Source organism: Cricetulus griseus, chromosome 8 (assembly GCF_003668045.3).
Source record: "Cricetulus griseus strain 17A/GY chromosome 8, alternate assembly CriGri-PICRH-1.0, whole genome shotgun sequence".
Lineage (NCBI taxonomy): Eukaryota > Metazoa > Chordata > Mammalia > Rodentia > Cricetidae > Cricetulus > Cricetulus griseus.
In genome coordinates, this window is record NC_048601.1 from 86,686,801 (window position 1) to 86,701,879 (window position 15,079).

Sequence of the window (15,079 nt, forward strand, 5' to 3'; positions counted from 1 at the left end):
CAGATCCCAGGGATGGAAAGATGGTTTCTCTGAACAACTGAGATTGCACACTAAAATGCAATAAGCACTGTGGCAAAATGCTTGAAATCAGGTACTGCTTAAATACCAGCAACCTCAAATCCTGGACACTGTCTAAGGCTGTCAACTGCAGATGGGCTATCTCCCTCTGTGTCGGGTCTCTGTCTATAGCAGGGAAAGTAAGAGTTATCTCTGTGTTAGGAGGGTAATAACTTTATGGCTCTTAAACACTGAAGAGTGCACAATAATTACCGAACTCTAAAGATATTTGATAGGCAATTCTTTCAGCAGTCTACTTTAGGGAAATATGAACTTTAGTAAAAGAATGTGTGTGAGCAGATTCTATGCTGCTGCTATGAACAAACTCACAAATTATGGGATATATGCAGCCACTAAAAACAGGATTTTTTTTTCTCAGACTTTCATGGTATTAAAACAGTCCTAACAAGGACTGGTGCAATAGTGCCTGTTTAGGCTTGATCATTAGCATCACAAACAACAACAAAGTCACCACAGAATCTATTAAGTATGGCTAAAGACTATAGAATTATACTATAGCTAAATAGAAAAATAAGGATACATACATACATACACACACACACACACACACACACACACACACACACACACACAGTCCATAAACATGTGGGTATATGTATAATTAGAACTACATATTTAAAGAAATATATAAATTAGATCAGTATTTAAAAGATTAATCAAAATTGTCTGGGGGTGGTTTTCAAGACAGGGTTCCTCTGTGCCTTTGGAAGCTGTCCTGGAATTAGCTTTTGTAGACCAGGCTGGGCTCGAACTCACAGAGATCCGCCTGCCTTTGCCTCCCAAGTGCTGGGATTAAAGGCGTGCTCCACCACTGCCCAGCTTCAAAATGTATTTTTTAAAAAGCTAAGGAGGTGAAACAAAATGTCAGGAAGGAGAAAGGCAGGTAGCAGATGAACACATACACAAGTGTCTTCACTGTGTATGTGATAACAACTGTTTTAGAAATTACTAGCTCTGCCTGCTGTCATGTACTCACACAGTTAATATTTGAAGATAAAAATGACAACAAAAATGAACTAAGAGCTGAGAATGGACTGGGCTAACAGAATAGGCAGCAAAGAGAGCTGTTAGCTAGAACTCTTAGTGGACTTAATTTCTCCTTGGTGGTTTTGAAACCACAGCCCAGCTTCTTATTCCCTCCAGGAAGACAGCCACTTCAGAGACACAACTCCAGTATCACTGAAACGATCTCATTCATAAGTCTTTGCTGGTCTTTGTGAATATTGATACTTTCTATTGCTGACATTTCCACATTCTAAGGGACTACAAACATAAATGAGCTGGCAATTTTTGTCTTGTCTCCAAAACTAAAACAAGCAGAAATACCACTAAACAAAAGACACATTCCTGATCACAAAAACTTTAGAGGACAGGAATGACTTACCGCAAAAACCCCTCGAACTACCCAGCCATGGTGTTGCCGTAATGTTTTGCCGTATGCGTTATCTTGAAAAGAAAGAGATTTTGTGAGGTGTGAATGGTAAGAAGCTCGTGTGATTTGTATAACGTACTGTTTACTGGATTAGAAATCTAATTCCCCAGTGTTACAAAGGAAAGGGGCACACGTAGACTCCCCCTTCCCCTCTACTTCTCCCCCTTCCTTTTTTCATTCAAGAAAAACAGGCATTTTCACCTACATTGGGGTCACTGCATCTGAACTCCAGTTTATTACCATAGCAGGAAAATTTTCATATTTAAAGCAATAAGTAGAGAGAAAAGGATATAGAAAATTATGACTAAGTACAATGAGAGCTATGCAATTAACTTAAAGCACAGTTCTTCGAAATGTAGCTTAAGCCTAGGCCAGGTTTATGTACCTTCTGAACATGCGCAGTACCTTAGACTGCTCGGCCATCCTGACATTTTACGTACCTTTTCTAATCATTGTCTCTCCTTTAGTGAAATAATCTCTAAGTTCTTGCCAATTGTAATGTTTGCTCCTGAGATAGCAAACATTTGTCTTAATACTCTAGCCCTGGATATACCTCTAAAATGCTACAGAAAAGCCATGTGTATGTAGTATACAGACTTACAGTTCCAGCTACTCAGTAGACTAAGAAAGGAGAGTTATTCAAGCAAAAAAATTTGAGGGCAGCTTAAGCAACAGAGGAAGGCTGTATCTCAAAACAAAACAGAAAATCCCACAAAACAAAACAAAGCAAAATAAAATGTCTAGACAGGATGGCCCGAAGTTAGTTATAAAGTAAGTGTGGAAAATTGTTAATAAAGTTATTCACATGCTATCCACTAAAGATAACTACCTTTTATTTTGGTCCCAAGGTATTTTAAAACTGGTATATAATAATTTTAATTTAAAAAAACTCCAAGAGCAAAGGATGGAATTTTATGCAAGAGATATATTTTCTGAAATATTGGGTAACTCAATATATAGAAAACTCAAAACTGATCATTATTTCCACAGAATATATTCTCAGAAGACAATCTGAAGCCCACCATGTACTTTATTTCATATGTTTCATCTATGTCTATACGTGGTCTCCAGGAACTTATGACATTCTTGGGTTATTTGCACAGAGCATCATAGGGGCAGCTTGACCTTTATCTCATGTTTTGCCTGAGCACATCTAAGTTTTCTATTCCAAACTTATCTACTTTTCTGTCCTAATCCGGTGTTAGTGCAGGTACTATACCACTTAGTGAAGGCTTAGGAGATACTGTGATATGATGTACAATCATGCTTGGCTCTGGCCAGGGCAGATATATAGAAAACAGACACTACAACTACAAGTCTGAGTTCCTATGTGGAGAAAGCAATGCAGAGCACAGGATACTGGTAAGTACTGCACTGCCATGTGGCTGCAGCTTAGAGGGTCTATAGCCTACTACAGCTTTGAAATTATGTAATTTTAGCCAACTTCTATTCCATTTTTTTGGATAAGGCTTTATTAAAAACTTCAGTGTATATTAGCATTTCCATTTTGCATAATTAAATTTGTACAAAATGCATTTCTATAAAAGAAATGCTTCAATGTATGTTATAACATACTTATATATGACTCAGGTTTTTAAATACAATAGATTTCCTTGGCTATCTAGCTTTTGGAATAGGATGAGATGTAAGCATTAGTGTGGTAGCTTGTGCAGAAGGGAAAGAAATTAAATGTAAGTATGGAGAAATTCTTAGACACAGTTGAAGGAGAGCCCAAGACTAAATTTAATTTTCCCCCTTAGGCACATAGTCTGAGCAGGCCAGGACCTGGTTAAAGACACATATCCTCCATGTAAGCCCAAAATTTAGCTGATTCTGGGATGGCATGTGGGAAGTTTAGATGGTACCCAGGGCATTGGTGATGTCTTGAGAAAAGCACTGGTGACTCACACAGTACAGAGAGTGTAGCACAGGCAGGCAGTGCCAGACACAGCCCTGAGGAAAACAAGGAAGACAGCCACACTTCTAACCCTCTCTGCTATCTTAGGAGCTACCCGGACCAGTAGTTACTGAGAGAAGGTAGTAGGTCCCCTTGTTTTCCTGTGACCCTAATCCAGCACTCAGAGTTCCTGCATTGTGCCATAAGCCAACCATTCCAAACAATCTGGAAACCCTTCTCCATGCCCTCTTTCTAAAGGGCAGGAAGTAGAGAAGACAAGATTACCACCAGTCTAGAAACATGGGCAGGTGCACCACAAACTACCTGTACCCTCCCACCTGGCCCAATCAGAGGACGAGGGTGTTCCTCATGCCTGCACCCACCTGCAAGATGGAGTCACAAGCTACGATGGAAAATAGAGAAGCTACACTTTGGGCTGGGTCCTGATGAAAGCCAACGCAGACCACTGATGAAACTAAAAAATCAACAAATCAACTAAAAATGCATAAAAAGTCAGAAGTTCTTAGCTGACTTCTAGGGCTGCAAGTATCTGTGTCATGTGAGGCTGCGTTGATATAAGTTGGAGTCTAACCTTATCTAGTTTGGTTACACAGAGAAGGCTGAATAACAAGAAGCACTAATCTTTACTGCAATTCTCTCATTATGATGCATGCTCTGTAATCTGGCAGTATTTTTTGGCCTCTAAAAGAAATAAACAAACCTGGCACGGTAGTGCACACCTCTAATCCCAACTCTCAGGAGCTAGAGGCAGGAGTTTGAGGCCACCTGGTCTACATAGTGAGCTCCGGGACAGCCAGGAGTACATAGAGAGACTCTGTCTCAAGAAACCAAAACTAAAGTAAGAAAGAATTCTCTGACTTCTTGTGAGGCTCTAGTGAGGAAAATCACATGAGGAAGCATTAATTCAGTAGCCAAGGGCAGGTACTGAACAAACCCCCAGACAAGCCCCACGTTAACTTTGAACAGTCATGAGCAAACTTGTCATAAGGCAACCCTGCCAGTACAAGGCATGCTATGAGTTCCAAAGGACAGGGCTTGATTCCTGCCCCTTTGTGCTTTCATAGTAATTAGTCAGATTTTGATTTGACATTAAATATCTGCTTCTGCATTCTGAGTTCTCTCTGTCTGGAATGGCCTTCCACTTTAAATATGTGAAACTTTTCTTCCTCTTCTGGCCCAGATCTTGGTTGACTTTTATGGAATAGTTGTGAGTTATGGTGTGTGGATTTGCCTTCTTGCTGAGTTACAGTGCAGAGCAAGGGAACATTTAGGACAAAGGTGCTCTCAAATGCCAGGACAGCTTCTGCACATCCACTGCTGAGATTGGTTTTTCAAAACCTTTGGATTGTGGCATCTACAAATGGTTCAGTCCTAGGGCAAACCATTAACTCTGTCACCTGTGATCTGATCCTCCTGAGATGATCCTGAGAGAATGTCAGGAGATGAATGAAATCACCCAAATTGTTTCATTCCAAGATCAAAAGCAAAGGAGGCAGAGTAAGGCCCCAGGCTTCCCTTTGGATATTGGGAATCATTCCACTGCTTAGTGTAAGAGCACTCTCCTAGCATATATGAGGCCCTGGTTTGATCCCTAGTACTGTCAGAAAGTCAAACATACAAACCCCCAAAATCTACTGCTATGGCTATAGTTGGGTACTATTTAGTAGTAGCTATTATCAAGTAAAACAGTTTTAAAATTTAAAGAAGCAAGCTAATTTGCTTAGATGCAGCATTTAAATTACACATAGTCTTTAATTTTTTATGGTGTATTTATTTTGTATGCTTATGTATAACAATGCAGGTGAGGGTTAGAGGACAACTTGTGGGAATTCTACCATGTGGGACCCAGGGATCAAAATCAGGTCACTGGATTTGGTGACAAGTGCCTTTACTTGCTGAGCCATCTCACTGGATCCTGTACACACACTCCTTCATCTACATATCCACCTTAACTCAAGTCAGACAAGATAACAGCTGCACTTACAGAGGCTATAATTTTAAACAAGATAAGCAAAGTCATCCTCCCTGAAGAAATTTGTATCAAGGAGTCTTGAAGATCTGAACAATTTAATGTAAATGGTCCTTTAAGGCCATATTTGCCATACGTGAGCAAGTCTGCCTGGGTGCCTAAGAACCTTAGCATGCACTGACCAACTAGAGCTCATCGAGTCTGGGTCTATGACGGCCTTTTCTAAGGCCCTCCTGCTGAACACTGGACTTCTACACTGTAAAGGGGGATTCAGAGTGTGACGAGCATTTGTGGAGAAGGGGTTCAGCAGGAGTGGAAGAGGATGAGAGAAGCGTGGGTAGAGATGACAAAGTACACATAGGTATGAAATAACATGAAAGAAATACACGTATAGGTATGAAATGGCCAAAGAATTAAACATTAAATCACATCTGTTTGCAGTTTGTTTGCAGCCATGTCTGAAGGAGGAGGTGACTAGGGTACTTTATTTCCTCACACTTAATGGCAACGGACAGTAGGGTTATTATAAAGACACACCATTTAAGAACTTTGAAATAAGTCTGAATGCCAGAATATCAAGCTCCCCATTCTTTTTAAAGAACAGCACTGAAGGGAGATTAGGGGAGGCAGATTAAGACTGGCTACAACAATTTTCAGTTATATAGCAACATCTGCCCTTCAAAGTTTCTCTTCACATAGTCAACATCTGGGTCCTCTCTGAAACTCAAGTGAACATACCAGCCAGAGTGCTATGGGAATGTGTAGCTTGTGGGCAGAGTGCTAGCCTGCCATGTTTGAAGCCCTGGGTTTGAGTCCCTAGCCCCAGCATGGCATGAACCAAGAGTGCTCATATAGCCTTATAATCCCATCACTTGGGAGCTGTAGGCAGGAGGGTATGAAATCCAAGGGTATCCTAAGCAGCTTATTGAGTTGGAAGCTACCCTGGGCTACATGAGACCCTGCCTCCAACAAACTCAAACACAAAGTCCCAACTGGAGGAGAAACAAATACAGAATGACATGGAAGGGCTGAGCCTCCAGGTCAAAGCCCTCCTGTCCACAAGCAGAGCCCTGTGAGCATCAGGATCCCTTTCTCCCAAGCAGCCAAGAGCACCATCAGCAGGGCCCTGGATCATGTGTGCGGCCTGCCAGGCACAGGCTGCCACCTCTGGCCCTTTCTACAGTGAAGTCACCCTTCCAATAGGAAATTTCCACACTAAGAAGCTGGTCTGAAGAGGAATTTCTGGTTTGGCCTCTGACAGACTCTCTACTTCTGATTTGGGACAAATAAGCCTCGTTTTTACACAGTTTACCAATGTTGTATGTGATGTGATGACTCTGGGATCTGAAGCAATATTTTAATCCCTCATAATTTTGGTTCTCTACTGAGTAAAATGGAACAGACGTAGTTAAGTTATGTCCATTTTTAAAGAGCTACAGAACTATCAGCATAATTGTCACATGGCACACCATCAGTTTCTAGCCAGGACAGACTGGCAAATTTTAAGGGGGCAGAGTCTCTCAGAACTTGTGCCAAGAGGGAAGATACTCCCTAGGAAACTAAAAACTACCACAGAGAATACTGTAACCCTCCCAAAGGCACAGAATTAACTCATCTTTCTGTTTATAACCACGGCTACTTAATAACTGACTTTGTATTTCAACACTGTAATTATCCAGGCTTTAGAGTAACAAGAATTTCACTCCCTCCACATAACCCAAGACTTATGCTAGGCCTGGAGTGCTGGAACTTGCCTATCATTCCAGCACCCAAGAGACTGAAGCGTGGGATTATGTGTTGGAGGCCAGCCTGGGCTACCAGTGTTTCAACAACACCAAACCAAGCAAGCAAGTAAACAAAAAGACTCATGCAACATGATTTTCACAGGCCCAGAGTGAGAATTCAGCCATGTTATTATCAGTGCATGGTGAGGATGCTATGAAGTCTACTTTGTCAAAACTATTCTGATAGATGCACCAACCCACAGCCCACCTACCAGTATTTACTTACTAAGAGGCCCCTATACATTTGTAGTTACCACACTGTGATGGAAATACAGGCCAGTCTCCTCTCACAACAGCCTTTCTCACAATCTTGGCTCCTATCACTACAAAATGGACATGTGGAAGAGTGCAGGGTGACAGCTGGCCCCTAGTCTCACTCATTTAAGAAAACAGACCTCATGATGAATTAGGATGATAAAATGACTTATTTTTAACAAGGCAGACCTGGATGACCTGGTCACTGCATAGGTACTTTCCTTCCTTCCCTTTATTCTGTTCTTATGACACAGGGCTTGAACCCAGGGCCTCATACATGCTAGGTAAATTCTCTACCACTAAGCCACATCCTCATAGATCCCTTTTAAAGAAAGCATATAGGAAGCAATGAATAAAAATGAAACTAAGAAAGAAAATCAAACCTATGGAAGCAGAAACGTCCCCTATGCTCTACCCCCACCTCCAGGGTCTCCATCCCAAGTCTAATTGCCGACTATCAGAGTACAATGAAGCTGAAGCACACTTACTCAGTGCTGTCTGGATATCTTTTTCCCCATTTTTCACTTCTGTCAAAAAGCCTTTTAAAAATTTGAGACCTCTAAAATAAAAGAAAGAAGGAATATTATCTTCAAAGTTCAGGTGGCAGTTGCTAGCTTTTATTTAATTGTCTCAGGCAAGGCAGGGAGCAGGCAGGATGGACAGAGGCTCTTTGTTATCAGTTTCCTATTAGAAAGCACTGGAAGCTGGGTGTTGAACACCCAGAACAGCCTCCAAAGTCACAGAGAAACCCTGTCTTGAAAAAACCAAAAGGAAAAAAAAAAAAGAAAAAGAAAAAGAAAGAAAGCGCTGGATACTCTACTCACCTTTTCTGACATTCCTAAAGTAGTTTTTTCAAATTATAGTGCTATGACTGTGGCTTTGCACCATCTAGAATTCATTAGAAATGAAAATTCTAGAACCCCACACCAGATTTATGGGTCTAGAAACTCTGGTTTTGGGTGTTTTACCAGGCTTTGCCACTGGAGTGGAAAGCCACTCACTTAAAGAGAAACTCACTGGCTCTGCTGTCTAGAGTTCTGATCTTACAAATACTCCCAACATTAACAGTATCTATCACCATCAAGCTGATGTTCTCTTCACCACACTTTCTAGCAGGTCTGACCACTGGTTAGACCCTGCATTCAAAGGCAACAGTGAGCTGGTAACATTTCAGCTGAGCTGAGCTTGACTGAGCTGCACCTGCTCCACTTGACTCTTGTGGCTCTCACCTCTTCAGCCACAAGAGGGCTTCGGTGGCCGAGTTCCTAACCTGAGCTACATCAGCCTCCACCTCATGCAGCACTATCTTCTGGAGGGTAGTAAACTCTTCCTTGTTGGTTATGTACTTCTGATTTACCTTCTGGAAAACAAAAACAAAAACAGGACAGCTGCCTAAGATGAAAACTTAACATTAGCATCAGGACAGTATTCAAATCTATAAGCAAGAAGACTTCTAAGAAACCAAAGTCAACCCTTATGTTTTTTTTTTTTTTTTTCTTTTTTTATTAAATTATTAATATTTTCACATATACTTTCCCTCTCCCTCTCCCTCCCCCCACCCCCATTCCTTCTCCCCCACCTCCAACCTACCCCCCACCCCATCCACCCGCCACTCCCCAGGCAGGGTAGGGCCCCCAACCAGGGTTCCACCAAGTCCACCAAATCTTCCTGTGCTGGGCCTAGGCCCCTCCCCATGTGTTCAGAGACAGAGCGAATCCCTTCAAGTGGGATGGGCTCTCGAAGTCCCTCCCACCCACCAGGGCAAAACGCCAGTCCACCTCCCTCTGGAGTCATTCATGATTTCTAGTTTCCTTGGGGTAGAGGATTATAGGCTGGTAAACCTTTGCTCTATGTCTAAAAATCCCAGGAGTGCAGGGGCCTCCCCATTGGCATCCATGATCAGTCAACCCTTATGTTTTTAGGGTAAGTATTTTAAACATTCCAAAAATTCTATGAGGCTCTAACTTAGGCCAAGAGCGCCAGGTTTTAAGCAATGTTCTTGGGGGTACCTTTGCTCACCTCTAATAGTCATTTGTACCAGAGACTCCATGTACCTTACCACCTCCCCAAACACGCAGGGAAAGGCATCCACAGAACTTCCTCAACGCATCATACTTAGTAGTGGGGACTGTGTTTTATTTTATTTTTGAGACAGGATCTCTCTACATAGGCCTGGTTGTCCTGGAACTCGCTCTGTAGACCAGGCTGGCTTTGAACTCAGAGATCCTCCTGTGTCTGCCACCCACGTACCACCATGCCTGTCTTAAAAAGCTATTTAAACCATAGATGTTGGGTGTAACATAAACAACTCTCATTTTTTGGGAAGGAGGCTCAGACTTCCTGTTGATGGCTCCACAGAAGCACCAGGAAGTTGGCCTTTGAGTAGCTATTGCCAGCGACCTATCATTGGAGAAATGTTCCTTGTTATTGTTGAACTCCAAGATGCACACAACCACTGCTGCCAAGAGGACTCTCCCAGACTAACAAAGGCTGGCCTCGCTCACATATCAAGGCTACCTCAGCCTTTCTGCTACTGAAAGTTCCCAGTGTGAATGATTTTTTCCCTTTTTTATTTACTCTTGTCAAACACAAAAAGAGTGAAAATCATTCCTTTATAGACAAGTCTCTACAAGGACAAGCCAGTATATTCACCTTGATGTTTCCAACAAGATCCATTTTCACAGGTGCAAACACTGTAGGACCAAGTTTGTCTGAAAGAAAGGATCAGAAATATTTTTGAAAAAGGATTGCTTTTAAATACAGGAAACACTTATTAGAAAATATTTATATAGTAATAACACATTTAGAAGGTCTTTCCCCCAACTTTACTCTGACTTCTAAGTTATTTTCTAAACATAGGTTTATAACTGGACTTGGTCACCAGCTTGTCTCTCATGCTGCTCTGAGGTGAGTCACAGTAATGGGGTCCTATGTGGCACATCTGATGAAAATGCCTCATAAACTTAGAGCACCCATTTGAAATCCTTTAGGTTGGCTTAGCACTTGCAATGTTGTAAAGTTCAAACTGAAACGAATTGAAAGCGTAAAATACACTATCAGATTTTAAAGACTTAGCAGCAAAGAATGAAAAACACCTCATTAATGGCAATCTATAACAGCTACATGTTAATACGACATTTTAGATATGCTGTTTCATAAAATACATTGATTTTGATTTTACTATTTTAATGTATCTTATTATAAACTTAAAATTACATGTGGTTTGACTCTACTACTAAATTTAATTTTGTTACATCTAATTCCTAATTTTGATTACTTATGTTTACTAAACATAATCTTTACTTTTAAGGTATAACATAAAAGCAGCAGAAAAAAATAATGAAATCTAAAAATTATCTAATTGATCTTAAAAAGAATGAAAAAACATATAGCTAAAACAACCCCAAATATGAAATAAAACAGCATATAGAAGAACAATAGTTTCACTGGCTCACAGCCAGGAAATGAGAACAAAAAAGACGAAACAGAAAACACAAAGATGGTAGAAACACAGCAAAAGAGAGTGAATGCAAATGAGTGTACAAATGTAGCTCATTATCTAGGTAATTACCAGAAAAACATAAATTTCAATAGCTGCAGAAAAAGCATTTTATAAAATTATCTGATTTCATGGCTATAAAAACAACTACCAGCATACAACAATCAATGTCACCACATGTATTAATACTACATATGCAAATAGCATCAAACCCATAAAACGCCAGTTTATTCCTAATAAAACACAAAGTTATATAAAGCATTGTTTAGAGAAAATAAACACAACTAAAATATGTAAATATATATCCATTTATATATTTTTATATACCTATGTATATAAAAATACATGCATTAAATATATCATACTCATGGGCTAGAATACATAATATTGGTAAGACATTAATTTTTCCCAGATTGACTTACAAATTCAATGCAGTTTTAATAAAATCCCAGAGGCCCTTTTAATAGGTAATTTAAAACTAAAATTATACCGACCTATAAAGGACCTAGAATTACCAAAACAATCATGAAAAGAAACAAAATTGGAAAACTTACAATCTCCAATTTTGAGCTTTACATAATTAAGACACTAAGGAAAGATAGACTAATCATGGGAGCAGGAGAGAGACCCATTTTATAGGCCTACAGGTTCTGGAGCAGATGGCCAGAGTAACATAAGAGGACACTGGTACTTGTTCTTCTTGGCAAATGCTCTTAAATAGGTAGATTATGATTGAGAAAAAAATGACCCTCAATCCCAACGTCACAACACACAAAAAAGGAATTCCAGAATGGACTACAGGCTGAGGAGATGGCTGGACAGTCCTTGCTTTCAATCCCCAGCACCCAATGATGGGGGGGAAACATGGTGGCACATGCTGACAGTCTCAGTATTGATAGGTACACTGGAGAGGTAACACAGGGAGATCCTTGGGACTCCTTGGCCAGCCAACGTAGCCTACATGTTTAACTACATGCCAGTAAGAGACTTCGTCTCAAAAAACAATGTGGGTGGCATAAGGAAGACCACCCAAGATTGTCCTCTAGCCTTCACGTGAATGCACACATGTACACTAGCACACATGTGCACACACACACAACACACACACCTATATACACACCATAAATGTAACAATTAAAAATCTAGAAAAACAAGACAGCATCTTTATGACCTTTAATAGAAAGTAACCATAGGATAACTGAAAACATCAACACAAAAATCAACTTTGTAAAAACATGAAACTTACTTTTCTAAAAGTAGGTTTACAAAAAGATATCACAAAACATAAACAGGCAAGTAAAGAGTCTTCAGGAGAAATATTTTTGATTCATATCTATAATAGGATTTTACTAAGAATCTTAAAGAATTCTAAAAATTCAATAATAGGAACATCTTCAGTAATAGCACCCTAAGTAATAAAAATAACCAACTTTAGAACATGGATTAGATTTGGAGAGACAAATACTGAAGTGGCAATATTTATGTGATAAGATACTCAACACCACAGTCACTGGTAAATGCAAAGATACAACAAGGGCCACTGAATACAATAAGGAGGCCTAACCCTTGAGTTCCTACGTCAGCCACCATGAAGAGATGAAGCATCTAGAATTCCAGCACGAGGCAGCTGTGGGTGTGTAACTGAACCACTGCACGAAACACTGTTCCTACAGGCTATCACAGAGTCGAGCTGTTCAGTAACACTGGAAAATTCTTGTCCTAGATACCCGAGAGAGTGAGGAACGTACATCACGAGGATGAATCTCCAAACATGCTTAGTGAGAAATGCCAGGTGCTAGAGTAGACAACAGGGTTCCACTCATATAGACAAGGAAAAACTAAACATGGTGACAGGAATCAGTACAATGACTGCCTCAGGCCTCACAATGGATTGTGAACCAACTGGCACAGGGAAAGTTCCAGGGTGATAAATGTATTGACAAGAATACAGAATATATGGGTAGGCACATTTATCAAAATTGACAATCATAACACTTAAGTTCTAGTTATATCTCAATTAAAAAGACATGATCAGGGTTAGGACATGGCTCAGTGTGTGCAGCACTTGCTGCACAAGTGTGAAGACCAGAGTTCAGGTCCCCAGGACCCATGTCAAAGCTGGGCAGGTGTGGAAATCACCTACAATCACAGCACTTGGGAGGCAGAGGATCAGTCAGAGGATCACTGTAAATAAAGTGGAGACTGATGGAGGAAGACACCTACCATCACCCTCTGGCCCTATACATATGTACACAGATTCACCCTCTCCCTCACACATATGAACGCACATGTATGTATATATTCCACATACTCAAACACATGAGAAACAAGGGAAAGTGTTCGTAATCGATCAGAGGAAATTTCAACACATTAACAGTTTATTTACTTTATACTAAATATAAATTTATCTTTGAAAGTCACAATTTATCTTTGAAAAAAATTCTTTTGACTGGTAAGATATTTCCCTGTAGTACTGAGAGGTTTGAAGGCCTGAACTACCTCCACTTCGCTTGTATGTATATTTTCCATTTTCATTATGCCACTCTAAGATCAATAACTTCATCAATTAGAAATGGAAAGGGAAAATACAAGAGTGTTTAAGTCACACAGTTTCCACTGTGTGAGAATGTGATGTCAAGAGCAAGGAAAGAAGAGACACCGTACTATTCACATTCAGATTATTCATCATTTGAAATAACTGGGATTGGAAAAACAGTCTAGAAACTAATAAATATAACACAACTGTAGCAATCTTACCTAGTACTGGAACCACCGCATAACAAGATGCCAAGAATGCTTCTGTGGGAATGCCACTGTCTTCCAGAAGTTCAATGTCACTAAAGCTGAACAATTTGGTGACATGGAGAACGGAAGATTAAAACCACATCAGCACTCTGCAGTTCAGAGACGTCACAGAAACAGCTTTTTAGGCAAACCACTGTCTGATTTCATGAGTAGCCCCAGATGTTATTTTTCTATTATGAAAACAGTCTGCAAACATCATTTTGCAGAGATAATCCACCCTCATAATCCAAATACACCATCACAACTCATTTCTCAGAAAGGAAACTAGGGTCCTATTGCCAGGGAGTTTAAAGGGCCTGGAATACCTGGCACTCATGGCACTAAAGAAAGTCGGGATAACCTCTTCGTTGTCTTTCCAGACAGATTCTGGTGAGCAAACTGAGTCTGGTCCAGGTTGTGCCAGCTCACAGTCATGATTCCCCAGGTTTTCCTTTTCATCTTCCTTCAGTATCTCACCTTGGAGTACAAAGTAAACAATGCCTGTCACTAAGTTCTTATATATTTAGTATAAAAATTAACACATAATCATTAGTGAAAACACGGAAAAGGAAATGTACACACACACACACACACACACACACACACACACACACACACACACACACACGCATGCACACATACATCACAATTACTTCACGATTCAGTGTTCTTCAAAAACATGATGCATTGTCTTTATATTTATTTACATATTTTGAATATATGTGTGGTCAGAGGACAACTTGGAGGAGTTGGTTCTTTTCACAATATACATTCTAGGGAATCTAACTGGGATCATGAGGCTTCATGGCAAGTGCCTTTACCCACTGGGCAATCTTACTGGCCCCTGAAACATGATTTTAAGGACCTCATGGTACCAGTTATAACAATATGAGAGGCATTTAGTGGTTTCTAAATTTAGTGGACATATTCTTTGATTGTGGATTTGCCCACTTGCTAACATTTACTTGTGAATCCCAAATCAAGACTTGTGATGCTTCTTAGGTAGCCCTGGCGGTGCAGGATGGTAAAAACGTGTTACCAAGTATGCATGGGCTTAGGTGTTTGTCTTGCTTCATTCTCGTACCACAAATGCCTTTATTTACTACCACGGTTTTTGCATGAATGTATCGTTTGTTACTAATTTTGCAGTTTAAGAAGGCTCCAGGCAGTAATACTGTCTGAAGTGCATACACACAAGAGTCTGAGATACGCCTTCATGGAGAGAATATATGTGTGGACAAGCTTCGTTTAGACATGAGTTATAGTTGATACCTGATGCCTGCTCTGAGTTCAATGTTTATCTAGACATAGGTGTTTTTAAATAGAAAAGGGCATTAGCACAATGTTATTCATTGATTGG

General features: G+C 40.2%; 1 protein-coding gene across 10 annotated transcripts in view; it reads right to left on the reverse strand.

Moving 5' to 3' along the window:
- The window catches only part of Plekha8 (pleckstrin homology domain containing A8), a 54,677-nt gene that overhangs the window by 11,558 nt on the left and 28,040 nt on the right, over positions 1-15,079 (reverse strand). For 2 of the 10 annotated variants that reach the window (XM_027429659.2, XM_027429660.2), the window contains exons 8-14: positions 14,046-14,196; positions 13,693-13,778; positions 10,089-10,147; positions 8,666-8,796; positions 7,925-7,995; positions 3,791-3,882; positions 1,463-1,524 (exon numbers count right to left, since the gene is read on the reverse strand). In XM_027429659.2, coding sequence (XP_027285460.1) covers positions 1,480-1,524; positions 3,791-3,882; positions 7,925-7,995; positions 8,666-8,796; positions 10,089-10,147; positions 13,693-13,778; positions 14,046-14,196 — 635 coding nt within the window. In that variant the 3' untranslated portion in view covers positions 1,463-1,479. The remainder of the gene's footprint in view (positions 1-1,462; positions 1,525-3,790; positions 3,883-7,924; positions 7,996-8,665; positions 8,797-10,088; positions 10,148-13,692; positions 13,779-14,045; positions 14,197-15,079) is intronic. The other 8 variants (XR_004771148.1, XR_004771149.1, XM_027429658.2 and 5 more) reach the window with 6 other exon arrangements.